General features: G+C 46.6%; 1 protein-coding gene across 4 annotated transcripts in view; it reads left to right on the top strand.

The window, feature by feature from the left end:
• The window catches only part of LOC102447375 (SLAIN motif-containing protein-like), a 70,322-nt gene extending 54,117 nt beyond the window's left edge, over positions 1-16,205 (top strand). For all 4 annotated transcript variants that reach the window (XM_075941207.1, XM_075941208.1, XM_075941206.1 and 1 more), the window contains one exon: positions 14,950-16,205. In XM_075941207.1, coding sequence (XP_075797322.1) covers positions 14,950-15,016 — 67 coding nt within the window. In that variant the 3' untranslated portion in view covers positions 15,017-16,205. The remainder of the gene's footprint in view (positions 1-14,949) is intronic.
• Positions 16,206-22,520: the final 6,315 nt, after the last annotated feature.

Below are 22,520 nucleotides of genomic sequence, written 5' to 3'. Positions count from 1 at the left end.
TTCTCTATCAAAAAATGCATTGAGATCTCTAATGATCCTGACCATCTACAGGTCTTGTGTGATTCCTCAAGAACTACACCAGCAGCACAGTTTCCAAGAATCTTTCTGGGAGATTGCTTCATTTGTGAGTTAGAAGAATACTTCAAGTGCTTGTTCATGTGGGTTCCAGCTTAGGTGTGCACGCACGGACATCAAAAACTTTTTTTTTCCCCTAGCAACATCCATCAGGTCAGCCAGGGAGTCCCCTCGAGTGGTGCTGGTATGCCATCCTATAAATGACCTGGCTAACCTGCCTCTCCCTCAGTTCCTTCTTATCATCCATGGCAGTATTGAAACACTGTTCACTTGCTATGTAAGTGTGCCGTAGCCAGCTTACTCTTGTTTGTTGCTTGTTCTACTGTTTTCTTCGTTGTTAGTAGTTATGTTAAATTTAGTTATTAGGGTGTTAGTTTTACTATTGCCCACGTTGGGCTAAGGATGTTAAATATTGACTGACTAATTGAATAGTTGATGCATTTTGTATCGACCTATTCAATTAGTCAATAGGATGCCTTCACCTTTGAAGTGTAGCAACAGCCCAAGGGTTTAGGCTTGCGATTCGTACTGTAAGCTATGTCTAACAGTGACCTTCATGACTTCTGTTTCCACTGTTTGGGAGAAGCTTATCAGGCTGATGATTACAAAATTTACAAATCATTCAAGCCAAGAACAAAAAAAAAAAGAGAGACATTTTGACTTGAGGCAATTAATAGAGGCAGCGCTCAAACCAGCAGCATCTGATAGTCTGGGCCTGAGCTCTTCAGTGTGTAGAACTGTGGCATCAATGCATGTAGCCCTTCAGGGCTTAAGAAGGGGCTTTTTCCCCTCTGAGTCAGTGGGAAGCCACTCCACCTCAGTCCAGTGAATCCCTGTAATCCTTGCTCTTGGGCCTGTGGTCAGACCAAGTTGAAAGTCAAAGCTCAGGGCAGGTAACATTAATCTTGGGATTTGGGCCAATTCTCAGGCTGCGCCAATAATGCTCTATAGGGTATGGCCCAGGATCAGGGCTAGGCAAGAAACAAATAGTAGTCTATAAGTTCAAGCCATGGTTCAGGGTGGGGTGACAAACAGGTAACAGTCTTTAGGCCCAGGTGTAGAGCACACATTGAGGCAATTTAGGGGCTCAGGCCTATGCCCAGACTAAGCAGCAGTTTGTACGCCCAGGCCCTGGTTCAGGGTGGGGCTGTCAGCACACATGGAAAGTTCAGATTGAGGCAAACAAACAGTTGGGTCTCCTTATTCTGTCAGAGATCCAACGAGCACAGGCAATTGGCCCGGAACAGCAGAGAGGGGAGACTGCCAATCGTAGATTGGGTGGTAGGGGGCACGCAGGCCCACCCACTCCACTGTGTCCCAGCCCAGGGCCCTTACAGCAGTAGATCAGTCTGCTGCTGGTTCAGCGGGGATCCTGACCGCAACATGCTGATTCACAGGCTCTGGTGCAGCCAGACTAAGGTCAGCTATCCCTGGGCTCCTTCATTCTCCCCTTCTGCGCATACATGGCTCCACATGGACATTGGAGAGGTCTTCTGGGATACTGGGGGCTGGACCACCTGGCAGGATTTGTAGTTACTCCAGGTCAAAGTCCATCTGGGTTCCTAGTGGCCCAAGCCAGTCCTCAGCCTCCTGTAGGTTCTTAGCAGCCTCCCAGCTTGGGGAGCACGGGACAGGCATCTGGTTCCTCTGGTAGGAAGGGCCGGACTGAGCTCCTGGGCTGGCCTTTTATACTGCTAAACCCACCCCCTGACTTCAGGTTAGGTGATTGGGTGGGGCCAGACTGCCCAGTGGGGCTCAAGGAGGGACTCTTCCCTCTCTGGGTCAGTGGGCAGCCACTCTGCCTCACCACAATGTGACACAGTCCAGGTAAAAGATTCCATCAAAGAACCCCAGCATTGTAATTCCCTGGCATTATAGCAAGAAACTCAGTCATGGCACCATACAACCTCCCCAGCACCCAAGAAGCACAAGAGGCATTCCCCTCTTAGGGACACTAAGTCGATTTCCAGTCATAGACCCTTGAAATAGAAGGAAGTGGTACCACTGACTCCGTTAACCCAGGCACCATTGAGTTAAGCACAAAGTGGTGGACCTGCTTGAGCCTTCAATGCTCAATACCATTGAGGCTGCCAGAGACCTCACTGAGCTCACAGAACCTCAGTTTTAGTTGGGACACCAAAATCTCCAGCATAGCCAATACAATTCACTTCATGAAGAAAGCCTGCAATAATGAGGAAGATGCTCTTCTTCCCGGGATTGGCACCAGGTGCCACACAAATCTGTCTCGCTGGAGGCCCTGTTAGGGATGTCCATGAGTAGTGGACCATGAGTAGGCTTATTGGTTAATCTTATCAACTACTTGCAACCTGTTTCTTCCCTCCCCTCCCCTTCCCCCAGCTGCCTCTGTATGAGAGGCAGCAAGTGTGAGGGGGAAGCAGGAGCCGTTGCTGAGGGACCCGGCTTAAAAGCTGGTTCCCCCCCAGCTCCAGCTACATGGTGCTGCATCCCCCACCCCATGAGGAGACTGAGGGGGGATATGATAGAGGTCTATAAAATCATGAGTGGTGTGGAGAGGGCTGACAAAGAAAAGTTATTTATTAGTTCCCATAATAGAAGAACTAGAGGACACCAAATGAAATTAATGGGTAGCAGGTTTAAAACTAATAAAAGGAAGTTCTTCTTCACACACTGTGTTGTCAACCTGTGGAACTCCTTGCCAGAGGAGGCGGTGAAGGCTAGGACTATAATAGAGTTTAAAGAGATGCTGGATAAATTCATGGAGGTTAGGTCCATAAAAGGCTATTAGCCAGGGGATAAAATGGTGTCCTTGGCCTCTGTTTGTCAGAGGCTGGAGAGGGATGGCAGGAGACAAATCGCTTGATCATTGTCTTTGGTCCACCCTCTCTGGGGCACCTGGTGCTGGCCACTGTCGGTAGACAGGATACTGGGCTAGATGGACCTTTGGTCTGACCCAGTACGGCCGTTCTTATGTTCTTATGTTATGTTATGTTCTTATGTGCTGCTGCCTCTATCAGAGGTCACTCCAGCACTGGCTCCTGCTTCTCCCCCTCCTGCATACTTGTTGCCTCTAATAAGGAGGCAGCAAAGGGGCAGGAATGCGAGTAGTTGACAAGATTAGTCTTATCAGTTCGGACAGTCCACTACTTTTTTAACATCCCTAGTAGGGGCTCCAGCGAGGCAGATCGGTATGGAGCTTGGTGCCAATCCAGGGAAGGAGAGCATCTCCCTCATTATTGTGGGTTTTCCTCATGAAGCCATGAAAAGTGGCCTTTTTGGATTCCCGGGGCATGCCACCAGGTCACAGGTACCCCCACCATGGCCTCATAGTCAGTAGCAATACTCCATACTTCAAAAACTATGCTATTGAAACCCCACAGTTCAGGGAACTCAATGTCTGGGAAGGCCCCCCAACAACCTCCTCAACCACAGGGCCCTACGAATGTGCAGGAAGCAGACCTATTTGAAGACCAGGCGTACCCAGTCCCTGCGATGGTTTCCTCGTCATCTCTGGATGAAACGGTGGCATGGTCCTCCTTTTCAGGGTCTCCTTCTATTGATCACAGGGCCAATCGGGACCTACTTTGTCGAATAGTCTGCATAATAGGCATCCAAGCCCATGGCAGAGATAGAGGAGTCCATGGTCAATATTCTGGCTCTGGAGAGGCAGTCAAGGGTTGTCCTCCCATTTGTTTAAAACAGTGAAGAAAAATAACCTCTCCATTGGGCAAAAGGTGTACACCTCCTTGTCAGGACTCCGACCAGAGCAGGGACAGAAATAACAGGCACAGGAGTCCATCCAGGTCATTAGGCCAGATTCAAGACCCCCTAGAAATCTCAGTCCGGCTCCAAGCCAGACTTTTGATGGGATGCTTGAGGACTGTGTACTGTCAGGACCTGCTGCACAAAAATCCCAAGGGTGGAGCCACCCACTTTCAACTTCTGCCCAATTAGACTTGACCTGCTTCAAACAAGGGGCTAAGTCAATTTGAGAGTACGACAAAGGACATACCAGACTATTCCCTGGACCCAGTCTCCCCAGTTTTTGGCAACTACCTTTCCCATTTCCTTCCTGCATTATTGGAGGTAACTTCAGACCACTGGGTCCTCAGTATAGTAATGCATGGCTTCACCCAAAGCCACCCTATAGATTGGACAGTTTGAGGCAGTCACTTTGAGTTCCATGCTTTAGGGACATGGAACCTGGGCAGTGTGGGGATTGGGTTCCTCTGACCTCGACTGGGGCGTGCATCTCAGAGGTCTCATTCCAAGGAATGTGATCCCCACGTAAAGGTCAAAGACCTAAGGGAAGTTTGACTAGTGTGGATTCTTCCTGCCTCAGCTGTTGGGCAGGATGGTGAGTCCCTGTCAAGGCTGATTCCCCACTCTGGCACGCTGAATGCAGAAGTGGGGGCCCGCAAAAGCACCCCAAAACCCAAATTTCTACAGGCTTTGGTACAGAAACTTCCCACAAAATCTTAATATCAGACTTTGGAGAATAAAAACCGCTGCCACCACCCAAGTAATGGTAAGAAAACCAGGGAAGAAATCACTTGGGAAATCTCAGCCCTAAAGTAAAACCAGGACACAAAAATTAACCAATGCCAGGTTAATTAAAAAAAAAAAAAAGGAGAACTTTGATTATCCAAACAATACTCCTGTTACAAGCACAGTTGGATTGGCTAGATCAGTGTTTCCCAAACTGTGGGCCTCCGCATGGATGCTGGGGTGTTCCGGGCTCCCGGAGTGACCGTGCGGCACAGGGTCCCCCAAGCAGAGGATGCAGCTGGGTGTTCCGGGCTCGTGGCAGAGGTGTAGCGAGGGGAGAGCAAAGGATGGCGGGGGCACCGGGCTGGACTGCCGGGGGTGGGGGTGCTGGGAACCTGGTGCTGGACTCAAGCAGAGGGAGGGAGGGGCAGGGAATCAGCGCTGGGCTCAGTAGGTCTGTGTGGCTTGCGGGGAGGTGCAGGGAATAGAAAATAAGACCCAGAATATCTTACTGCCCCTGTATAAAACTATGGTACGCCCACATCTTGAGTACTGTGTACAGATGTGATCCTCCTCAGCTCAAAAAAGATATTTTGGCCTTGGAAAGGGTTCAGAAAAGGGCAACTAAAATGATCAGGGGTTTGGAACAGGTCCCATATGAGGAGAGACTAAAGCGACTGGGACTTTTCAGTTTGGAAAAGAGGAGACTGAGGGGGGATATGATAGAGGTATATTCATTAGTTCCCATAATATAAGGACTAGAGGACACCAAATAAAATTAATGGGTAGCAGGTTTAAAACTAATAAGCAAAAGTTCTTCACACAGCGCGTAGTCAACCTGTGGAACTCCTTGCCAGAGGAGGCTGTGAAGGCTAGAACTGTAACAGAGTTTAAAGAGAAGCTAGATAATTTCATGGAGATTAGGTCCATAAAAGGCTCTTAGCCAGGGGGTAGGAATGGTGTCCCTGGCCTCTGTTTGTCAGAGGCTGGAGACAGATGGCACGAGACAAATCGATTGATCATTGTCTTCGGTCCACCCCCTCTGGAGCACCTGGTGTTGGCCACTGTCGGCAGGCAGGCCACTGGGCTAGATGGCCCTTTGGTCTGACCCAGTACGGCCGTTCTTATGAAACGGATCTCAGCTGGGCTGCGAGAGTGAAGAGGTACAGGGTGCTGGGCTGAGCTGGGCTGCGGGAGTGGGGAGGTGCAGAGCTCGGAGCTCAGTTTGGCTGCAGGAGGGAGGTGCTGGGAACCGGGGCTAGACTCGAGGGGCAGGAAATCAGAGCTAGGCTCAGCAGTTTTGCTGGTTTGGGGGGAGGTGCAGGGAAACGGGGCTCAGCTGTGGTCTGGGAGAGGCATGCAAGGAACCAGTGTGGGGCTCAACTGGGCTGAGGTGGATGTGGGAAGGCATAGGGAACAAAAAGGCAGCTCAGCTGGGCTGTGAGGTGCTGCAAGGAACTGGTGCTGCACTCCCTTGGATTGTGGGGATGGTTTTGGGGGAGGTGCAGGGAACCAGCACGGGTGGGCAGCTCAGCTCAGTTGCAGGGGAGGGAGGTGCAAAGAAGCCTAGTGGGGAGGGCGAACCAGGAGCCCTGAAATGATCTCTCCTGGTCCAAAAAAATTCCTCTTCTGGAACCAGTCAGGTCCAGAGGGTGCCAGACCAGGGAGGTCCAACACCTACCCAAGTCCCCTCCATGCACCCTCCCTCCTAGCCAGATACCCTACCCCCAATCTGCTCCTGCTCCTGCCTCCCAGAGTGCCCTTGTGGCACCAGGTCCTCCAAGCCCTGGCCTGGGCTGGGCAGAGTATTCAGCTGGGTGAAACAGTGAACATTTATTCATTTTTCATTTTTTTTAATATGTGTTTATATTTTTGGGCTGCAAAAACAGTACTGAAAAAAATGGGTGCCAACTAAAGTAAAAAGTTTGCAAAATGCTGGTCTAGCCAGCTTTCTATCCATCTTACAGTCCATTTATCCAATCCACGTTCCCTTAACTTGCTGGCAAGAATATTGTGGGTGACCATATCAAAAGCTTTGCTAAAGCTGGCACTGGAGGCTTTGGGAGGACCAGAAACAACTTATTTGCATATTCGTCATTTGCTTAATGAATATGCAAATGAATGTTACCGGTCCTCCAAAAGCTCGTGAATGGATTTACTGGTCTCCGTGTCAAAAAGTTTGGGAACTCCTGGGCTAAATGGTAAGAGCCACCAATTAATAAACTCGTGGGGAATATTCCCATGGGCTCAAGACTTAGTTACGAATGGGAGGAAACCCCCATTTCTAACAGCCCGGACATCCAATCCAAAGTCCCAAAACAGATTTATATAAACTTTACCCTACTTACACATTATGAAGACTCTCTTTCTTGGAGAGACATGTCTTCTGGGGGAAAGCCAATTGGTGCGGAGATGCACATAAATCGGATGGATAGAGAAGAATCCATTGATAGAGATTGGATTAGATAGAGAGAGAGATTGGATTCTTAGAGAAGAATCCATTGATAGAGATTCTCTAAGCTTTAGTCAGAAAGAGAGGAGGGGAGAAGACAAACCATGGGCCAGAGCAGACAAACAACTGCATATAAAGGAATCCAGTGCATCAGGGAAGGGCAGACAGATAAGCAGTGGCAAATTTTTAAAGTGCTTCTACACAAATGCTAGGAGTCTGACTAATAAGATGGGTGAACTAGAGTACCTCGTATTAAAGGAGGACATTGACATAATAGGCATCACTGAAACCTGATGGAATGAGGAAAATCTGTGGGACACAAGCATACCAGGATATAAAATATATCAAAAGGATAGAGCAGGCCAGGTGGGTGGCGGAGTGGCACTGTATGTGAAAGATAATGTAGAATCAAATGAAATAAAAATATTAAGTGAATCAACATGTTCAGTAGAATCGCTATGGATAGTAATTCCATGCTCCAATAATAAGAAATTAGCAGTAGGGATATATTACTGACCACCTGACCAGGACAGCGATACTGATATTGAAATGCTGAGGGAGAATAGAGAGGTTACCAAAATAAAGAACTCTATAATAATGGGGGATTTTAATTATCCCCATATTGACTGGATACGTGTCAGTCACCTCAGGAAGAGAAGCAGAGATAAAATTTCTCAATGGCTTAAATGACTGCTTCTTGGAGCAGCTGGTGCAGGAACCCACAAGGGGAGAGGCAATTCTCGATTTAGTCCGGAGTGGAGTGCAGGATCAAGTCCAGGAGATAACTGTTACAGGACCACTTGGGAATAGTGACCATAATATAATAACATTTAACATTCCTGTGGTGGGAAAAACACACCAGCAGTACAGCACTCTGGCATTTAATTTCAAAAAAGGGAATTACACAAAAAGGAGGGGGTTAGTTAAACGGAAATTAAAAGGCACAGTGACTAGAGCCAAATCCCTGCAAGCTGCATGGAAACTTTTTAAAGACACCATAATAGAGGCCCAACTTAAATGTATACCCCAAATTAAAAAACATAGCAAGAGACCTAAAAAAGTCACCATGGCTTAACCACCATGTAAAAGAAGCAGTGAGGGACAAAAAGGTATCTTTTAAGAAGTGGAAGTCCAATCCTAGTGAGATTAAATAGAAAGGAACATAAACACTGTCAAATCAAGTGTAAAAATGTAATAAGAAAAGCAAAAAAAGATTTTGAGGAACAGCTAGCCAAAAACTCAAAAAGGAACAACAAAATGTTTAAGTACATTAGAAGCAGGAAGCCTGCTAAAAAACCTGTGGGTCCCCTAGATGATCGAGCTATAAAAGGAGCAATCAAGGACGATAAAGCCATTGCGGATAAACTAAATAATTTCTTTGTTTCGGTCTTCACGTCTGAGGACGTTAGGGAGATTCCCAAATCTGCACCGTCCTTTGTGGGTGATGAATCTGAGGAACTGTCCCAGATTGAAGTGTCATTAGAGGAGGTTTTGGAACAAATAGAAAAACTTAATGTTAACAGATCTCCAGGACCGGATGGCATTCATCCAAGGGTTCTAAAAGAACTCAAATGGGAAATTGCTGAGCTATTATCTGTGGTTTGTAACCTATCCTTTAAATCGGCTTCCATACCTAATGACTGGACGGTAGCCAACGTGACACCAGTATTTAAAAAGGGCTCTAGAGGCGATCCTGGCAATTACAGACCGGTTAGTCTAGCCTCAGTACCAGGCAAATTAGTCGAAACAATAGTAAAGAATAAAATTGTGAGGCATGTAGAAGAACATAATTTTTTGGACAAAAGTCAACGTGGTTTCTGTAAAGGGAAATCATGTCTTACTAATCTGTTAGAGTTCTTTGAAGGGGTTAACAAACATGCAGACAAGGGGGATCCAGTAGATATAGTATACTTGGATTTTCAGAAAGCCTTTGACAAGGTCCCTCATCAAAGGCTCTGGTGTAAATTACATGGCCATGGGATAAGAGGGAAGGTCCTTTCTTGGATTGAGAACTGGTTAAAAGACAGGAAGCGAAGGGTAGGAATAAATGGTAAATTTTCAGAATGGAGAGGGGTAACTAGTGGTGTCCCCCAAGGGTCAGTCCTGGGACCAATCCTTTTCAACTTATTCATAAATGATCTGGAGAAAGGGGTAAGCAGTGAGGTAGTAAAGTTTGCAGATGATACCAAACTGTTTAGGATAGTGAAGACAGAAACAGACTGTGAGGGATTCCAACAAGATCCCATCAAACTGAGCGATTGGGCAACAAAATGGCAAATGAAATTTAATGTGGATAAGTGCAAAGTAATGCACATCGGGGGAAAAATAACCCCACCTATAGGTACAGTATGATGGGGCTAATTTGACTATGACAAATCAGGAAAGAGATCTTGGACTTATTGTGGATAGTTCTCTGAAAACTTCCACACAGTGTGCAGCGGTAGTCAAAAACGCAAATAGGATGCTAGGAATTATTAAGAAAGAGATAGAAAATAAGACCCAGAATATCTTACTGCCCCTGTATAAAACCGTGGTACGCCCACATCTTGAATACTGTGTACAGATGTGGTCTCCTCACCTCAAAAAAGATATTTTGACCTTGGAAAGGATTCAGAAAAGGGCAACTAAAATGATTAGGGGTTTCGAAGGGGTCCCATATGAAGAGAGGTTAAAGCGACTGGGAGTTTTCAGTTTAGAAAAGAGGAGACTGGGGGGGGATATGATAGAGGTCTATAAAATCATGAGTGGTGTGGAGAGGGCTGACAAAGAAAAGTTATTTATTAGTTCCCATAATAGAAGAACTAGAGGTCACCAAATGAAATTAATGGGTAGCAGGTTTAAAACTAATAAAATAAAGTTCTTCTTCACACAGTGTGTAGTCAACCTGTGGAACTCCTTGCCAGAAGAGGCTGTGAAGGCTAGGACTATAACAGTTTAAAGAGAAGCTAGATAATTTCTTGGAGGTTAGGTCCATAAAAGGCTCTTAGCCAGGGGATAGAAATGGTGTCCCTGGCCTCTGTTTGTCAGAGGCTGGAGAGGGATGACAGGAGACAAATCGCTTGATCATTGTCTTTGGTGCACCCTTTCTGGGGCACCTGGTACTGGCCACTGTCGGCAGACAGGATACTGGGCTAGATGGACCTTTGGTCTGAACCAGTACGGCCGTTCTTATGTTATGTTCCGTCTTCCTTAGTATCTAGAGCAAACTGGCCCAGAGACAGAGGAGGGAAAATCCAAAAATTCCTCTGTATGTTTGAAATCCCTATCTGCATTTCTATTGGCCGACTGCTACCTGGCTAGGTACAGTTATCACTTAGTCCCCAGGCTGCTGGCCATCCCTCGTGACCATGACAGTCCCAATGGACAATATGGCAGGAAAGGGGCAGCATGTTCTTTGGTCCTCTGTCTCTGGGATTTCTGCATTGGTCCTGGCATCCATCTTGGAAGGTTGTCACCTTCCCACTATGGGGATTGCTTTGGCTGATTACCTCAGCAGGGACTTTTCCTCTCACCATGAGTAGTTCTACCCAGAAGAGCCTCCATGCTCTTCCTGAGGTGGGAATATCCCCAACTAGATCTGTGTGCCACTAGGTAAAACAGCAAGTGCCATAAGCTTTGCTCTTGGCAGGGACTGCATGAGGGCTCTCTCTTTGATGCCTTCCTCCTGTAATGGGCTGGGGGTCTGATGTATATGTTTCCTCCAGTCCCTCTTGTTATAGAATCATAGAACCATAGAGCTGGAAGAGACCTCAGAAGGTCATGAAGTCCAGCCCCCTGCTGTAGGCAGGACTAGTCCCAACTAAATCAACCCAGCCAGGGCTTTGTCAAGCCGAGACTTAAACACCTCTAGGGATGGAGACTCCACTACCTCCCTAGATAACCATTCCAGTGCTTCACCACTCTCCTAGTGAAAAATTTCTTCCTAATATCCAACCTGGACCTCTCCCACCACAACTTGAGACCATTGCTCCTTGTTCTGCTGTCCGTCACTACTGAGAACAGCCTCTCTCCATCCTCTTTGGATCCTCCCTTCAGGAAGTTGAAGGCTGCTATCAAATCCCCCCTCACTCTTCGCTTCTGCAGACTACACAGACCCAACTCCCTCAGCCTCTCCTCAGCTGAGTCCTGGTGAAGATTAAAAGGGACAGAGAATGGGTTATCAAGATTGCCCCAGCAACCTGGAGGAGCAAACCTGCTTGAAGGAGGGAAGTTCAGCAGATTCTCCTGGGACAAACTTATCTGGCCAAGCGGATGAGGTTTTCCTGCTTTATGTCGGAGCGTGGCATATCTCCTTCACATTCCTCAGTGTAGGCTATCTTGAACTACTTACTGCAGCTCAAGAGCATTCTTCTATAAAGGTTCATTTTGTGGCTATCTCTGCATCCCACCAGCGAATTCAAGGTCAGACATTCCTCTCTCCTAACATGACAGGTTCCTGAGAGCCCTCAAGAGACTCTACCTGCCAGTTACAGGACTCTATTCCACAGTAGGAAATTGACTTGGTCCTCTCTCTGGGCTTGATGACCTGCCTTTTGAGCTGCTGGCCTCTTGCTCCGTTTTCCACTTGTACCGGAGGTCGCTTTTCTGGTGATGTCCAGTGAGATGAGTATTGGAGATGGAGGCCTTGTCCTGGAACTGCTTTGCATGTTTTTTATGAGGATGAGGTCTAGCCTCATCCAGTATTCCTACCAAAGGTGGTGTCATCTTTCCACGTGAACTGGGACATATTCCTGCCTATGTTCTGTCCCAAGCCACATAATGTGGCAAAGGACAGGCATTTTTGCACTTGGAATATATCAGCGCCTTCTGTAAGTCAACACAGCTCTTTGTCACTATGGGCTGAATGGACGAAGGGCCTTTTGGTATCTTCACAGAGGATTTCCAACTGGATCACTGTTATAACCTGGCAAAAGTCCCACTGCTACCAGAATGTCTGAAACCATTCGACCAGAGCTCAGGCATTGTCAGTAGTCTTCCTGGCACTTATCGTGGGACATCTATAGGGCTGCAACGTGACCCTACGTCCATACATTCACATTTCTTTATGACATGACTCAGCAGGCTGGAAGTGACACAGCCGTGAACTCCTACCTGCCTCCATGGCTACTGCTTGAAATCCCTTAGGGTATGTCTAGACTGCATCCCTCTGTCGGCAGAGGGATGCAGATTAGGCAGGTCGACATTGCAAATGAGGCAGGGATTTAAATATCCCGTGCTTAATTTGCATAAAAATGGCTGCCATTTTGCCCACTCAGCACTTTGCCGGCAAAAAGTGGCAGTCTAGAGGGGGATCTGTGGAGAAGAAAGCCTTTTTCCACAGATCCCTTATGCCTCCTGCAAGGAGGTTTACAGGATCTGTCGGAAAAGGCTTTTTCTCAACAAATCCCCTTCTAGACTGCCGCTTTTTGCCAACAAAGTGCTGAGTCAGCAAGAACGGTGGCCTATTTTATGCAAATTAGGCACGGGATATTTAAATGCCTTCCTCATTTGCAATGTCGACCTGCCTAATCTGCATCCCTCTGCCATAGAGGGATATAGTCTAGACATACCCATAATGTGGAATGGACATGAGCAAGCACTCAAAGAAAAGAGTTACTGGTTCCATAACTGGTGTTTTTAGAGATGTGTTGCTCATGTCCATTCCATAACCCGCCCTCCTTTTTCACTGTCAGAGTTTTGGTCAAAAAGAAACTCAAGGTGGGGGGAGCATGCGGTACCCCTTATACTGTGACCTTGAAATTGCCATTCAGGGGTCGCCAGAGCTGCTTCCCCCCAGCAACTGTGCAGGAGAAACTTTTGGCATGGATATGAATATCATATATTGAGAAACATCAGTTACAGAATAGGTAACTGTCTTTTATGATGGTCGTGAAACTTAATTATGACAACTGCCAACAGGACAGTTACAGCTACTCACAGATTATAATTTTAGCAGGAAATCTTTGCATCTTCAATTGTCCTCTTAAAACAGTTGCCAAAACCTCATATCTTGTCATCCACTGTGTAGGTTATGCTTTGTCAATGTAAATCTGTGGCACATTGAAAATATAGGGTCTGAGTAAAATAAACTGAAATTATCAAAATAAATAACTTTGGGTATGTCTACACTACCACCCTAGTTCGAACTAGGGTGGTTAATGTAGGCATTCGAAGTTGCAAATGAAGCCCGGGATTTAAATATCCCAGGCTTCATTTGCATCTTGCCGGGCGCTGCCATTTTTAAATCCCCGTTAGTGCGGACTCCGTGCCCGCGGCTACACGCGGCATGGAGTAGGTAGTTCGAATTAGAAAGCCAAATTCGAACTACCTACTCCGTGCCGCAGTCACGGAGTCCGCACTAACGGGGATTTAAAAATGGCGACGCTCGGCAAGATGCAAATGAAGCCTGGGATATTTAAATCCCGGGCTTCATTTGCAACTTCGAATGCCTTACATTAACCACCCTAGTTCGAACTAGGGTGGTAGTGTAGACATACCCTATAGGTGATACTGTACTGATTATATTATTCATGCATATCCTTAAAGCAGGAGTGGGGTACCTTAAGCCTGGGGGCCTGATGCAGCTTGCATGGATTATAGCCCCTGAGGCTCAGGGTTCTTCTCCTTCCGCCCCCTCCTCCCCGCATTGGTGAGCCTTCCTGGGGCCTGTAGCGCACAAAATCTACTAGTCTGGCCCCCCAGGCTCTGGTGGGGGGGGAATGTGGGGAATGTCTTTCTCCTCAATTGGCATGGGTTTTTTTCCCATTTCTCACTTGTGTGCTGTCCCCAATTAATTTTTTTGTGGGTCATTTGCCCTCAACCCAAAAAAGGTTCCTCACACCAGACTTAAATGCTCACTTGGGAAATTTACTATTGGTCTAATTCTTCTTCCACAGTATCCAGTGCTAAGTGCCCCTCCCCTCCTTCCTTCCCCTCCCCCCCTCAGTTTCCTAGGTACTATGCCAGCCCTCAAATCCCTCTTGACTAATTACGACATGCAATTTTTTTGAAAAGTCTAAAAAATAGGCTTATTTCTTCTCCTGTGGAGGAAATTCCCATCAATGATTTTAAAAAAAAATTAATCACGCACAAAATTATCTCATGCATGTGCACATGCACAGAGTAAAATAGGAAAGAAATATTTTTCTCTATCTTTTAACTAGTGATATTGGATGTTACAAGTAATACATTTAACCCACAATTGTCTGAATTTTGGCTTTGATAAAGGAAAAAATGAATAAGGTAGCGTTATTTTCCCCTTCATATAACAGAAGAACCAGGGGTCACTCAATGAAATTAATAGACAATAGGTTAAACAAACAAAAGAAAGCACTGCTTGTGCAGCCAAACTATGGAACTCTTTGCTGTGGGTATTGTGAAGATCAACAAATAATGAAAGATAAAACCAGCAATTGATGTTAGCTAAGATGATTAGAGATGCAGCCCCATGTTCTGATTGTCCTAAGCCTCTAACTTTCAGAAGTTAGGACTTGATGAGAGGGGACTCACTCGGTTGCCTGTTCTGTTCATTCCCTCTGAAGCATATGGCATTGGTCACTCTTGAAAAACAAGATACTTGGTTAGCTGAGCTATTGGCCTGAAACAGTTTGACCATTCTTATTATGTCCAACTTAAATCCTTTTTTCAATATTACCTGAGACTGCTGCAAAATTTGCTTTCTCTGTATCAGCAAGCCACAGAAAACAGGACTGTCTTGAATATAGTTCATATTCTTGGATGTGAGTATAACAGGGAATTGACTAAGACATGACTGTAGGACAGGTGCTGAAATTCTGTGGTAACAGATGGATTTGGTAAAAGCAAAAATATTGGCATTCAGTCTCAAGGCTTGGTGCATTAATATGTTTTTCTACCAATAGATGCTTTAATGAACATTTCATTTCTTTCTGTTTTTAAATGTATCCTAATGCATCCATTTGTCTGATATGTTGGCTTTTTTGTGTTTTTAAAAATAGATTTCCTCAGACAGCAAAGACTAACCAGACAACTGCTGATGATTCCTGGAAGGATGGGTGTTACTAAGCTAACCCAAAGAAGCTGATAAAACTGGCAGACATCTGTATGACGCTCAACCCCAGCTGGCTGGGCATGAGAACTTTATTTTAAAATATACCTTGCCCCTGACTCATCACATAGGATTGACTTGTATGTTTTCTGCATCTTTTGAGTGCAAATTACTCCTTGCTTTCATTTATTTTGCCAAGAGATTGGCCTCTTAGTAGTAGAAATGGACAATTTTTTCTTTACTGTGTTCCTACTGTACAGAGTATACTACTAAAGTCAGAAAAACATTACATGAAGACTGTTTGACTTTCACCTTTGTATCTCTGGTACAAACTTCTACCTGCAGTGTGTTAATGGAAAAGATGTTGGCTAAAATTCAATATGATTTGTTCATGGGGAAGTGCGCTTGGAAGAGCACGGGTGGTTGTGTTTAAGCCAGCAAGAAATTTCAACCCACTGTGCTTCCTTGCTGCAAAGCAGTGATTTGAAGATTAGATAAATAGTTGTATAGGTGTTAGAAAATGAAGTTTAGGGATTTTTTTAATTCACCTGCTGTAAGTTTTGCCTGAAGCTCAAAGATTTTTTTTAACTTGTTCTTGTATAGAATGTGTTTCTTCTCTTATGCTTTTTATTAATATTTGTTCTAGAAGATGAAACAACTTTTTATAACTCAGTAGTACAGTTAAAAAAGACATTTTGTATTAGTGTGTGTGTGCAGTCACCTAGTGTAAGTTCACAAATGAAGGAGTAGTACACAATATTTGTGTGGGTATATGAGCAGGCAGTCAAACTTAAGTGGGTGCTATTTAAAAACTATCACATTGCAGTATTTGCTGTGTTCCATAGCTTTGGTAGGAAGTACCAAACATTGGTCAACTAAACTACTGCAGGTGACCCTGTTTCTAAACAGTACCACTACTGTATATTGGGGAGAAATTATTGCACTTGAGGTGCTTCTTGCCATAGTCTACTTTACTCATTCCCAGTTGGTAACAATTGCCTTTTACTGGTTTTGTATAAGACATTTTTCTACTGCCTTTTTTTTCTTTCCATACAAAGGAATCTGTTGAAACTGTGTCCCTGTCCTCAGCAAACTATGGAGGCCACTGACCCAATCCTAGTTTCTGAAATATGCTCAGTGATGTTCTTCCAACCATCAGTGTGATTTGATATCGTAATTTAATAAAAAAAAGTTAAGATGCTGAAACTAGATATGCCTTAATTAATTAACTTTGTGGTAGTATTTTTATAAAAATGATTGCGGAGAGGGACAATTTTATAGATCTCAGGGCTCATTTACTTTCAGAAATACTTCAGAGAAACAAATGAATCCTTGTTATTTGTAAGGGAAGAGTTAACAACGGGGGTCTGGAATCATTCTCTACTATCCTTACCATAGGAATCAACTCTAATGGCAGAGTGTGGTGACTGTGGTAAACTGCAGGAGCATATATTCATAGATGATTTTTCGAAGAACTGCTCCTAGGCATTCCAGTGGGTGTGTGCGTGCTGTGTTCATGATAGTAGGAAGCTTTTCCCCTAGCGGTACCCATTGGGCTTGGCTGTGGAGGCCCCTGGAGTGGTGCCTGCATGGTATGGTATATAGAGCCCAGATGACCCTCTATCCCTTCATGTTCTTCTTACCATCCGTGATGGTTGTTGTAGTGCAACTCTAGCTGCTTTTTTCCTGTTTACAGTTAGTTAGCTATTGTTTGGTAAGTAGTAGTTAATTGATAGTACTCATTTTGGGGGTATTCCCCCCACCTTTTGTTCCTTTTGTATTTTTGTTAGTTTTTCTCCCAGGGTGTGCAGTGGGAGTTTAAGAACTTCATTGCTTGTGGCAAGCCTGTGCTCAGAGGTGACCTGCTTATGGCTTGCCTCAGGTGTTTGGGTGAAGAACACAGATAAGTGCAGTATGTGTAGGATTTTCAAGGCCAGGACTAAATGACAGACAGACCAATAATTGAAATTCCTATTTATGGAGTTGGCACTTTGACCCTCAATGCTAGGTGTGGTACTGACATTTTCTGTATGCAGTGTGCTGTCCTAGGTGCATAGTGTGCCAGCTTTGATTTGGGACTCATCACCACTGCATAAAGAGGGGCCTAAGGACCACTGGCACCAGTACCCAATCCATAATGTGAGCTCCTCTGCTCAGCACCACTTGTCTCCTGTGCCACACAAAAAAGCCTCGTCTCTGGCCAGAAAGATGGGTGGTTACCGCATCTGTGTATCCTTTGGCAGCACACCTTCAAGATGGTACTGCACTCCTGACGTTGTCAACGGTGGCCTCGAGGGCAAGGCCATCAAGTCCAGTCTCACTAGTGTGGGATATCCTGGAGTAGGACCTGGACCTTCCTTCCATGCCAGACACTTTCGGGGCCACAAGGAAGTTCATTCAGATGATAGAGCACGCAGCTCCAGTTCCGGCCTCACTGCAAGCACTGGCACCAAGTGTGGGGCATTAAGCAATGCCTACCTTGGCACTGAACCCACCAATAGCACTGTCAATGGCACGGCCTCCTCTCCTAGCACCAACGCTTCCAGCACCAGTTGCACTGCAGCAAGCTGACTCCATTGCAGTGTTGCTGTTCTCTGGCACCATCAGACACTGCACCTCTGTGGTCTGATTCCAAGTATCCATCGGGGTCAGAGACAGAGTCATTTGTTTCTTGCAGTAGGCAGTACCACTCCTGCTCCTGTTCCCAGCACTGCCATTGGGATGCTCCCTTAGCATCACAGGCCATCCTTGCTACCACAATGGCATGCTCCTGTGTAGTGGCCATTCTGAACTCCCTGGGCCTACCATCAAGCTCAGGGCCCAGCATCACAGTTGGCTTCTTGTGACCTCATCTCACAAGCCATATTTGGCCACCATTGTTGCTCCAGATCCTTATAGGGACCTTGAGCCTGTTCCAATGCAAGTGCCACACCTGCTCTGAGTCACCAGTGTCTCACCTGCCCATTATCTCTGGGAACATCAGGAAGCCTGAGGGTCAGGTGGACTCTGTTCCCAGAGCATCCTCTTCCTCTCTCTTGAAGAGATGGTTGCTAAGGCACATCAGGACCTTTTGCAGCAGGTGGCCTTAATATTACTACAGAGGAGGTGGTAGAGGATGTGGACCCCATGGCATTATCCCTGATCAGAACTACGCAGTTCACCACTAAGGTGCTATGGCAAACCCTGGCCTTCCTCCCACCAATTGCTAAGGAAGTTGAGAGGCCCCAGCAGAGGTATGAACATCTGTTTACTCACCTCGCACCAGAATTACTTGTGATTGATGTCACAAGGAGCAGCAGGGCCAGCCAGGACCTGCCCCTAAGAGCCAGTATGCCAAGAAGCTGGACCTCTTTGGCTATAAGGTCTATTCAACTGGGGGGCTTCAGCTTCCTATATTGAACTAACAGGTGCTGTTGAGCCACAATGCATACAATTTCTGGAACACATTGACCTAGTTCCAGGAGCTGCTCTCTGCAGATTTGCACCAGGAATTCATGGCAGTCCCAGAAAAGGGTAAGATGGTGACCCAGACCTCCCTCCACCTGACACTAGACTCAGCTGATTCATCCACTAGATCGATGGCCCCGGCTATCGCTATGCAGTGCATCACATGGCTCCAGGTGTCTGGGCTCCCCTCAGAGACCCAGACTATCATCCAGGACCTCCCTTTTGACTGTACAGGTCTGTTCTTGGACAAAACAGATGCCAAACCACACAATCTCAAGAACTCCTAAGCAACCCTCAAGTCACTCAGCATACACGTGCCAGCACCTCAGCACAAACCGTTTAGGCAGCAACACCCTTGTGCTTTTTTCCTGGGTCCTACCCACCAGGACCACTCCCACAGGTGGGGCAGGAATAACCACCACAAGCTGCCTTCACACTCTTCCTCAGGCCAGGGCCAAGGCCACTCCAAGCTACCCTATGGGCCCAAAACACAACTTTTGAGGGTGTGCCAAGAATAGAACACCAGTTTAGTTCCTGGATCTCTTCCCTCTTCCTTCTCCCCCGCCCCTCATTTGGCAATCATGTATCCCACTCCTACCGTGTCAGTATTCATAGAATCATAGAACCATAGAGCTGGAAGAGACCTCAGGAGGTCATCAAGTCCAGCCCCCTGCTCTAGGCAGGACCAGTCCCAACTAAATCAACCCGGCCAGGACTTTGTCAAGCCGAGACTTAAACACCTCTAGGGATGGAGACTCCACTACTTCCCTAGGTAACCCATTCCAGTGCTTCACTGCCCTCCTAGTGAAATAGTTTTTCCTAATATCCAACCTGGACCTCTCCCACCTCAACTTGAGACCATTGCTCCTTGTTCTGCCATCTGTCACTACTGAGAACAGCCTCTCTCCATCCTCTTTGGAACCTCCCTTCAGGAAGTTGAAGGCTGCTATCAAATCCCCCCTCATTCTTCGCTTCTGCAGGCTAAACAGACCCAACTCCATTAGCCTCTCCTCATAAGTCATGTGCTCCAGCCCCCTAATCATTTTGGTTGCCCTCCGCTGGACTCTCTCCAGTGCGTCCACATCCTTTCTGTAGTGGGGGGCCCGGAACTGGACACAGTACTCCAGATGTGGCCTCACCAAAGCCAAATCAAGGGGAATAAGGACACCTCTGGATCTACTGGCAATGCTCCTCTTACTGCAACCTAATATGCCATTAGCCTTCTTGGCTACAAGGGCACACTGTTGATTGATATCCAGCTTCTCATCCACTGTAACCCTCAAATCCTTTTCTGCAGAACTACTACTTAGCTGGTTGGTCCCCAGCTTGTAACTATGCTTGGGATTCTTCCGTCCCAAGTGCAGGACTCTGTTCTTGTCCTTGTTGAACCTCATCAGATTTCTTGTGGCCCAATCCTTCAATTTGTCTAAGTCACTCTGGACCCTATCTCTGCCCTCAAGCATATCTACCTCTCCCCCCAGCTTAGTGTCATCCGCAAACTTGCTGAGGGTGCAATCCATCCCCTCAGCCAGGTCATTAATAAAGATATTGAACAAAACCGGTCCTAGAACCGAACCTTGGGGCACTCTGCTAGAAATCAACTGCCATCCTGACATCGAGCCATTGATCACTACCTGATTGGCCCGGCCTTCTAGCCATCTTTCTATCCATCTTACCGTCCATTTATCCAATCCACAGTCCCTTAACTTGCTGGCAAGAATATTGTGGGAAACCGTATCAAAAGCCTTGCTAAAGTCACATCCACTGACTTCCCCACGTTCACAGAGCCAGTTACCTCATCATAGAAACTAATCAGATTGGTCAGGCACGACTTGCCCTTTGTGAATCCATGCTGACTTTTCCTAATCACTTTCCTCTCTTCCAAGTGCCTCAAAATGGATTCCTTAAGGATCCCTTCCATGATTTTTCCAGGAACCGAGGTAAGACTGACGGGCCTATAGTTCCCTGGATCGTCCTTCTTCCCTTTTTTGAAGATGGGCACTACATTTGCCTTTTTCCAGTCATCCGGGATTTCTCCCAATCCCCACGACTTTTCAAAGATAATGGCCAAAGACTCCTCAATGACATTTGCCAACTCCCTCAGTACCATCGGATGCATTAAGTCCGGACCCATGGATTTGTGTACGTTTAGCTTTTCTAAATAGTTTCTAACCTGTTATTTACCCACCAAGGGCTGTCCATCATCATCCCATCTTGCGTCACTTAGCACATTAGTCCGGGAGCCCACCTTGTCCGTGAATACAGAAGCAAAGAAAGCGTTGAGTACTTCAGCTTTCCCCGCATTGTCTGTCACTAGGTTACTCCTTCATCCAGTAGGGGCCGCACACCCTCTCTGATCACCTTCTTCTTGTTGACGTGCCTGTAGAAACCTTTCTTGTTATCCTTCACATCCTTAGCCAGTCGCAATTCCATTTGCGCTTTTGCCTTCCTGATAACCTCCTGGCATTCTCACGGGCTGTACATTTAAACCCCTCCATGGTCATTTGTCCAAGTTTCCACTTTCTGTAAGCTTCCTTTTTGTGCTTAAGTTCACCAAGGATTTCCCCTGTAAGCCAATCCGGTCTCCTACCATGTTTGCCTCTCTTGCTACACGTCTGGATGGTTTCTTTCTGTGCCTTCAATAAGTCATCTTTAAAATACTGCCAGCAGTCCTGGACTCCTTTCCCCTTCATGTTAGCATCCCAGGGGATTCTGCCCATCAGGTCTCGGAGGGAGTCAATCTGCTTTTTTGAAGTCCAAGGTGTGTATTTTACTACTCTTTTTTCTTCCTTTGGTCAGGATCCTGAAATCTACCATCTCATGATCACTGCTTCCCAGGTTGTCACCCACCTCTACTTCCCCTATTAGTTCCTCCCTGTTTGTGAGCAGAAGGTCAAGCTGAACATTGGGTCCTGAGCAGAATAGCGGTGGGATATTCCATCTAGTTCTCTACCCTTCCACCCACTCACTCTCTGCCTTCCCTGTTCCTCTTCAGGGATCCCATCTCACAAGCAGCCCTCAAGTCAGGAGGTTCGGTCCCTTATTGTTTTAGGGGAAGTAGAGGAGATCTTGAGGGATGGGGATTATTATTTCTGGTATTTCCTCATCTCCAAGGGCAGGCTCAGGCTTATCATGGATCTTTGAAACGTGAACGTGTTCATAAGACAGTTCAGGTTGCGCATGGTTTCCTTGGCTGTATCTCCATCATTCCCGTACACAGGGGGTTTCTTGGGTCTGTTAGCAGCAGCTGGCACTATCATTCACCCGTCTTTCTGTTGGGCCTTTCCAAGGCATGGTGGTGGCTTCCTTTCTACACAAACATCAGGTATAGGTCTTCCTGTACCTTGACTGGCTCATCAAGGGCCAGTCCCAGGAACATGTCCACCAGCACATGGAACTGGTGCAAGCAACCTTTGCTGCACTGGGGCTCATTCTCAATGTTTCCAAGTAAAAACTGGTCCCAGCTTAACAAATCAAGTTCTCTAGGGCACTCCTAGACTCTACACGTGCAAAAGTCTCCCTGCAAATCTCACTTTTGGACGCTCAGACCTCATTCGCAGTCTTCAAAGGTTCCTTACCACTACAGCGAAGAACTGTATGAGGCTCCTGGGGCATATGGCAGCCTGCATATTCATGGTATGGCATGCCAAGTTTTGCCTCTGGCCTCTTCAGACCAGGTTCACCACTGTGCACAGACCAACAGGGATCTATTGGATGGTCTGGTCATTCTCCTCACATCAGTTCTCTGCTCCCTAGACTGGTGGCTGCAGCCCCAGCAGATGTGTGGGAAGTCCCTTCACCAGCCCCCCACCCTCCCCCTGTGGAGATGAATACTTTGCAGATGGGTAAGAGAGTGCATGGGTGCGAGTAATGTATGCAGCAGTCATGGTCTTAGGCAGAACTCTCCCTGCACATCAATGTCAGGGAAATCAGCGTGGTTCATCTGCAAGATCTTCATGCACCATCTGGTACAGAGACTGGGGCCGGGAGCTTCCCGCAGCGGTGCAGCCAGTGTAGCCCTCCAGCGGTAGCCGGGCAGAGGAGGGACAGCAGAGACCGTAACTGGAACCGCTC

Source organism: Pelodiscus sinensis, chromosome 13 (genome assembly GCF_049634645.1).
Source record: "Pelodiscus sinensis isolate JC-2024 chromosome 13, ASM4963464v1, whole genome shotgun sequence".
NCBI lineage: Eukaryota > Metazoa > Chordata > Testudines > Trionychidae > Pelodiscus > Pelodiscus sinensis.
Note: the sequence above shows the minus strand (reverse complement) of the source record. Positions and strands in the feature narration are given on the sequence as shown.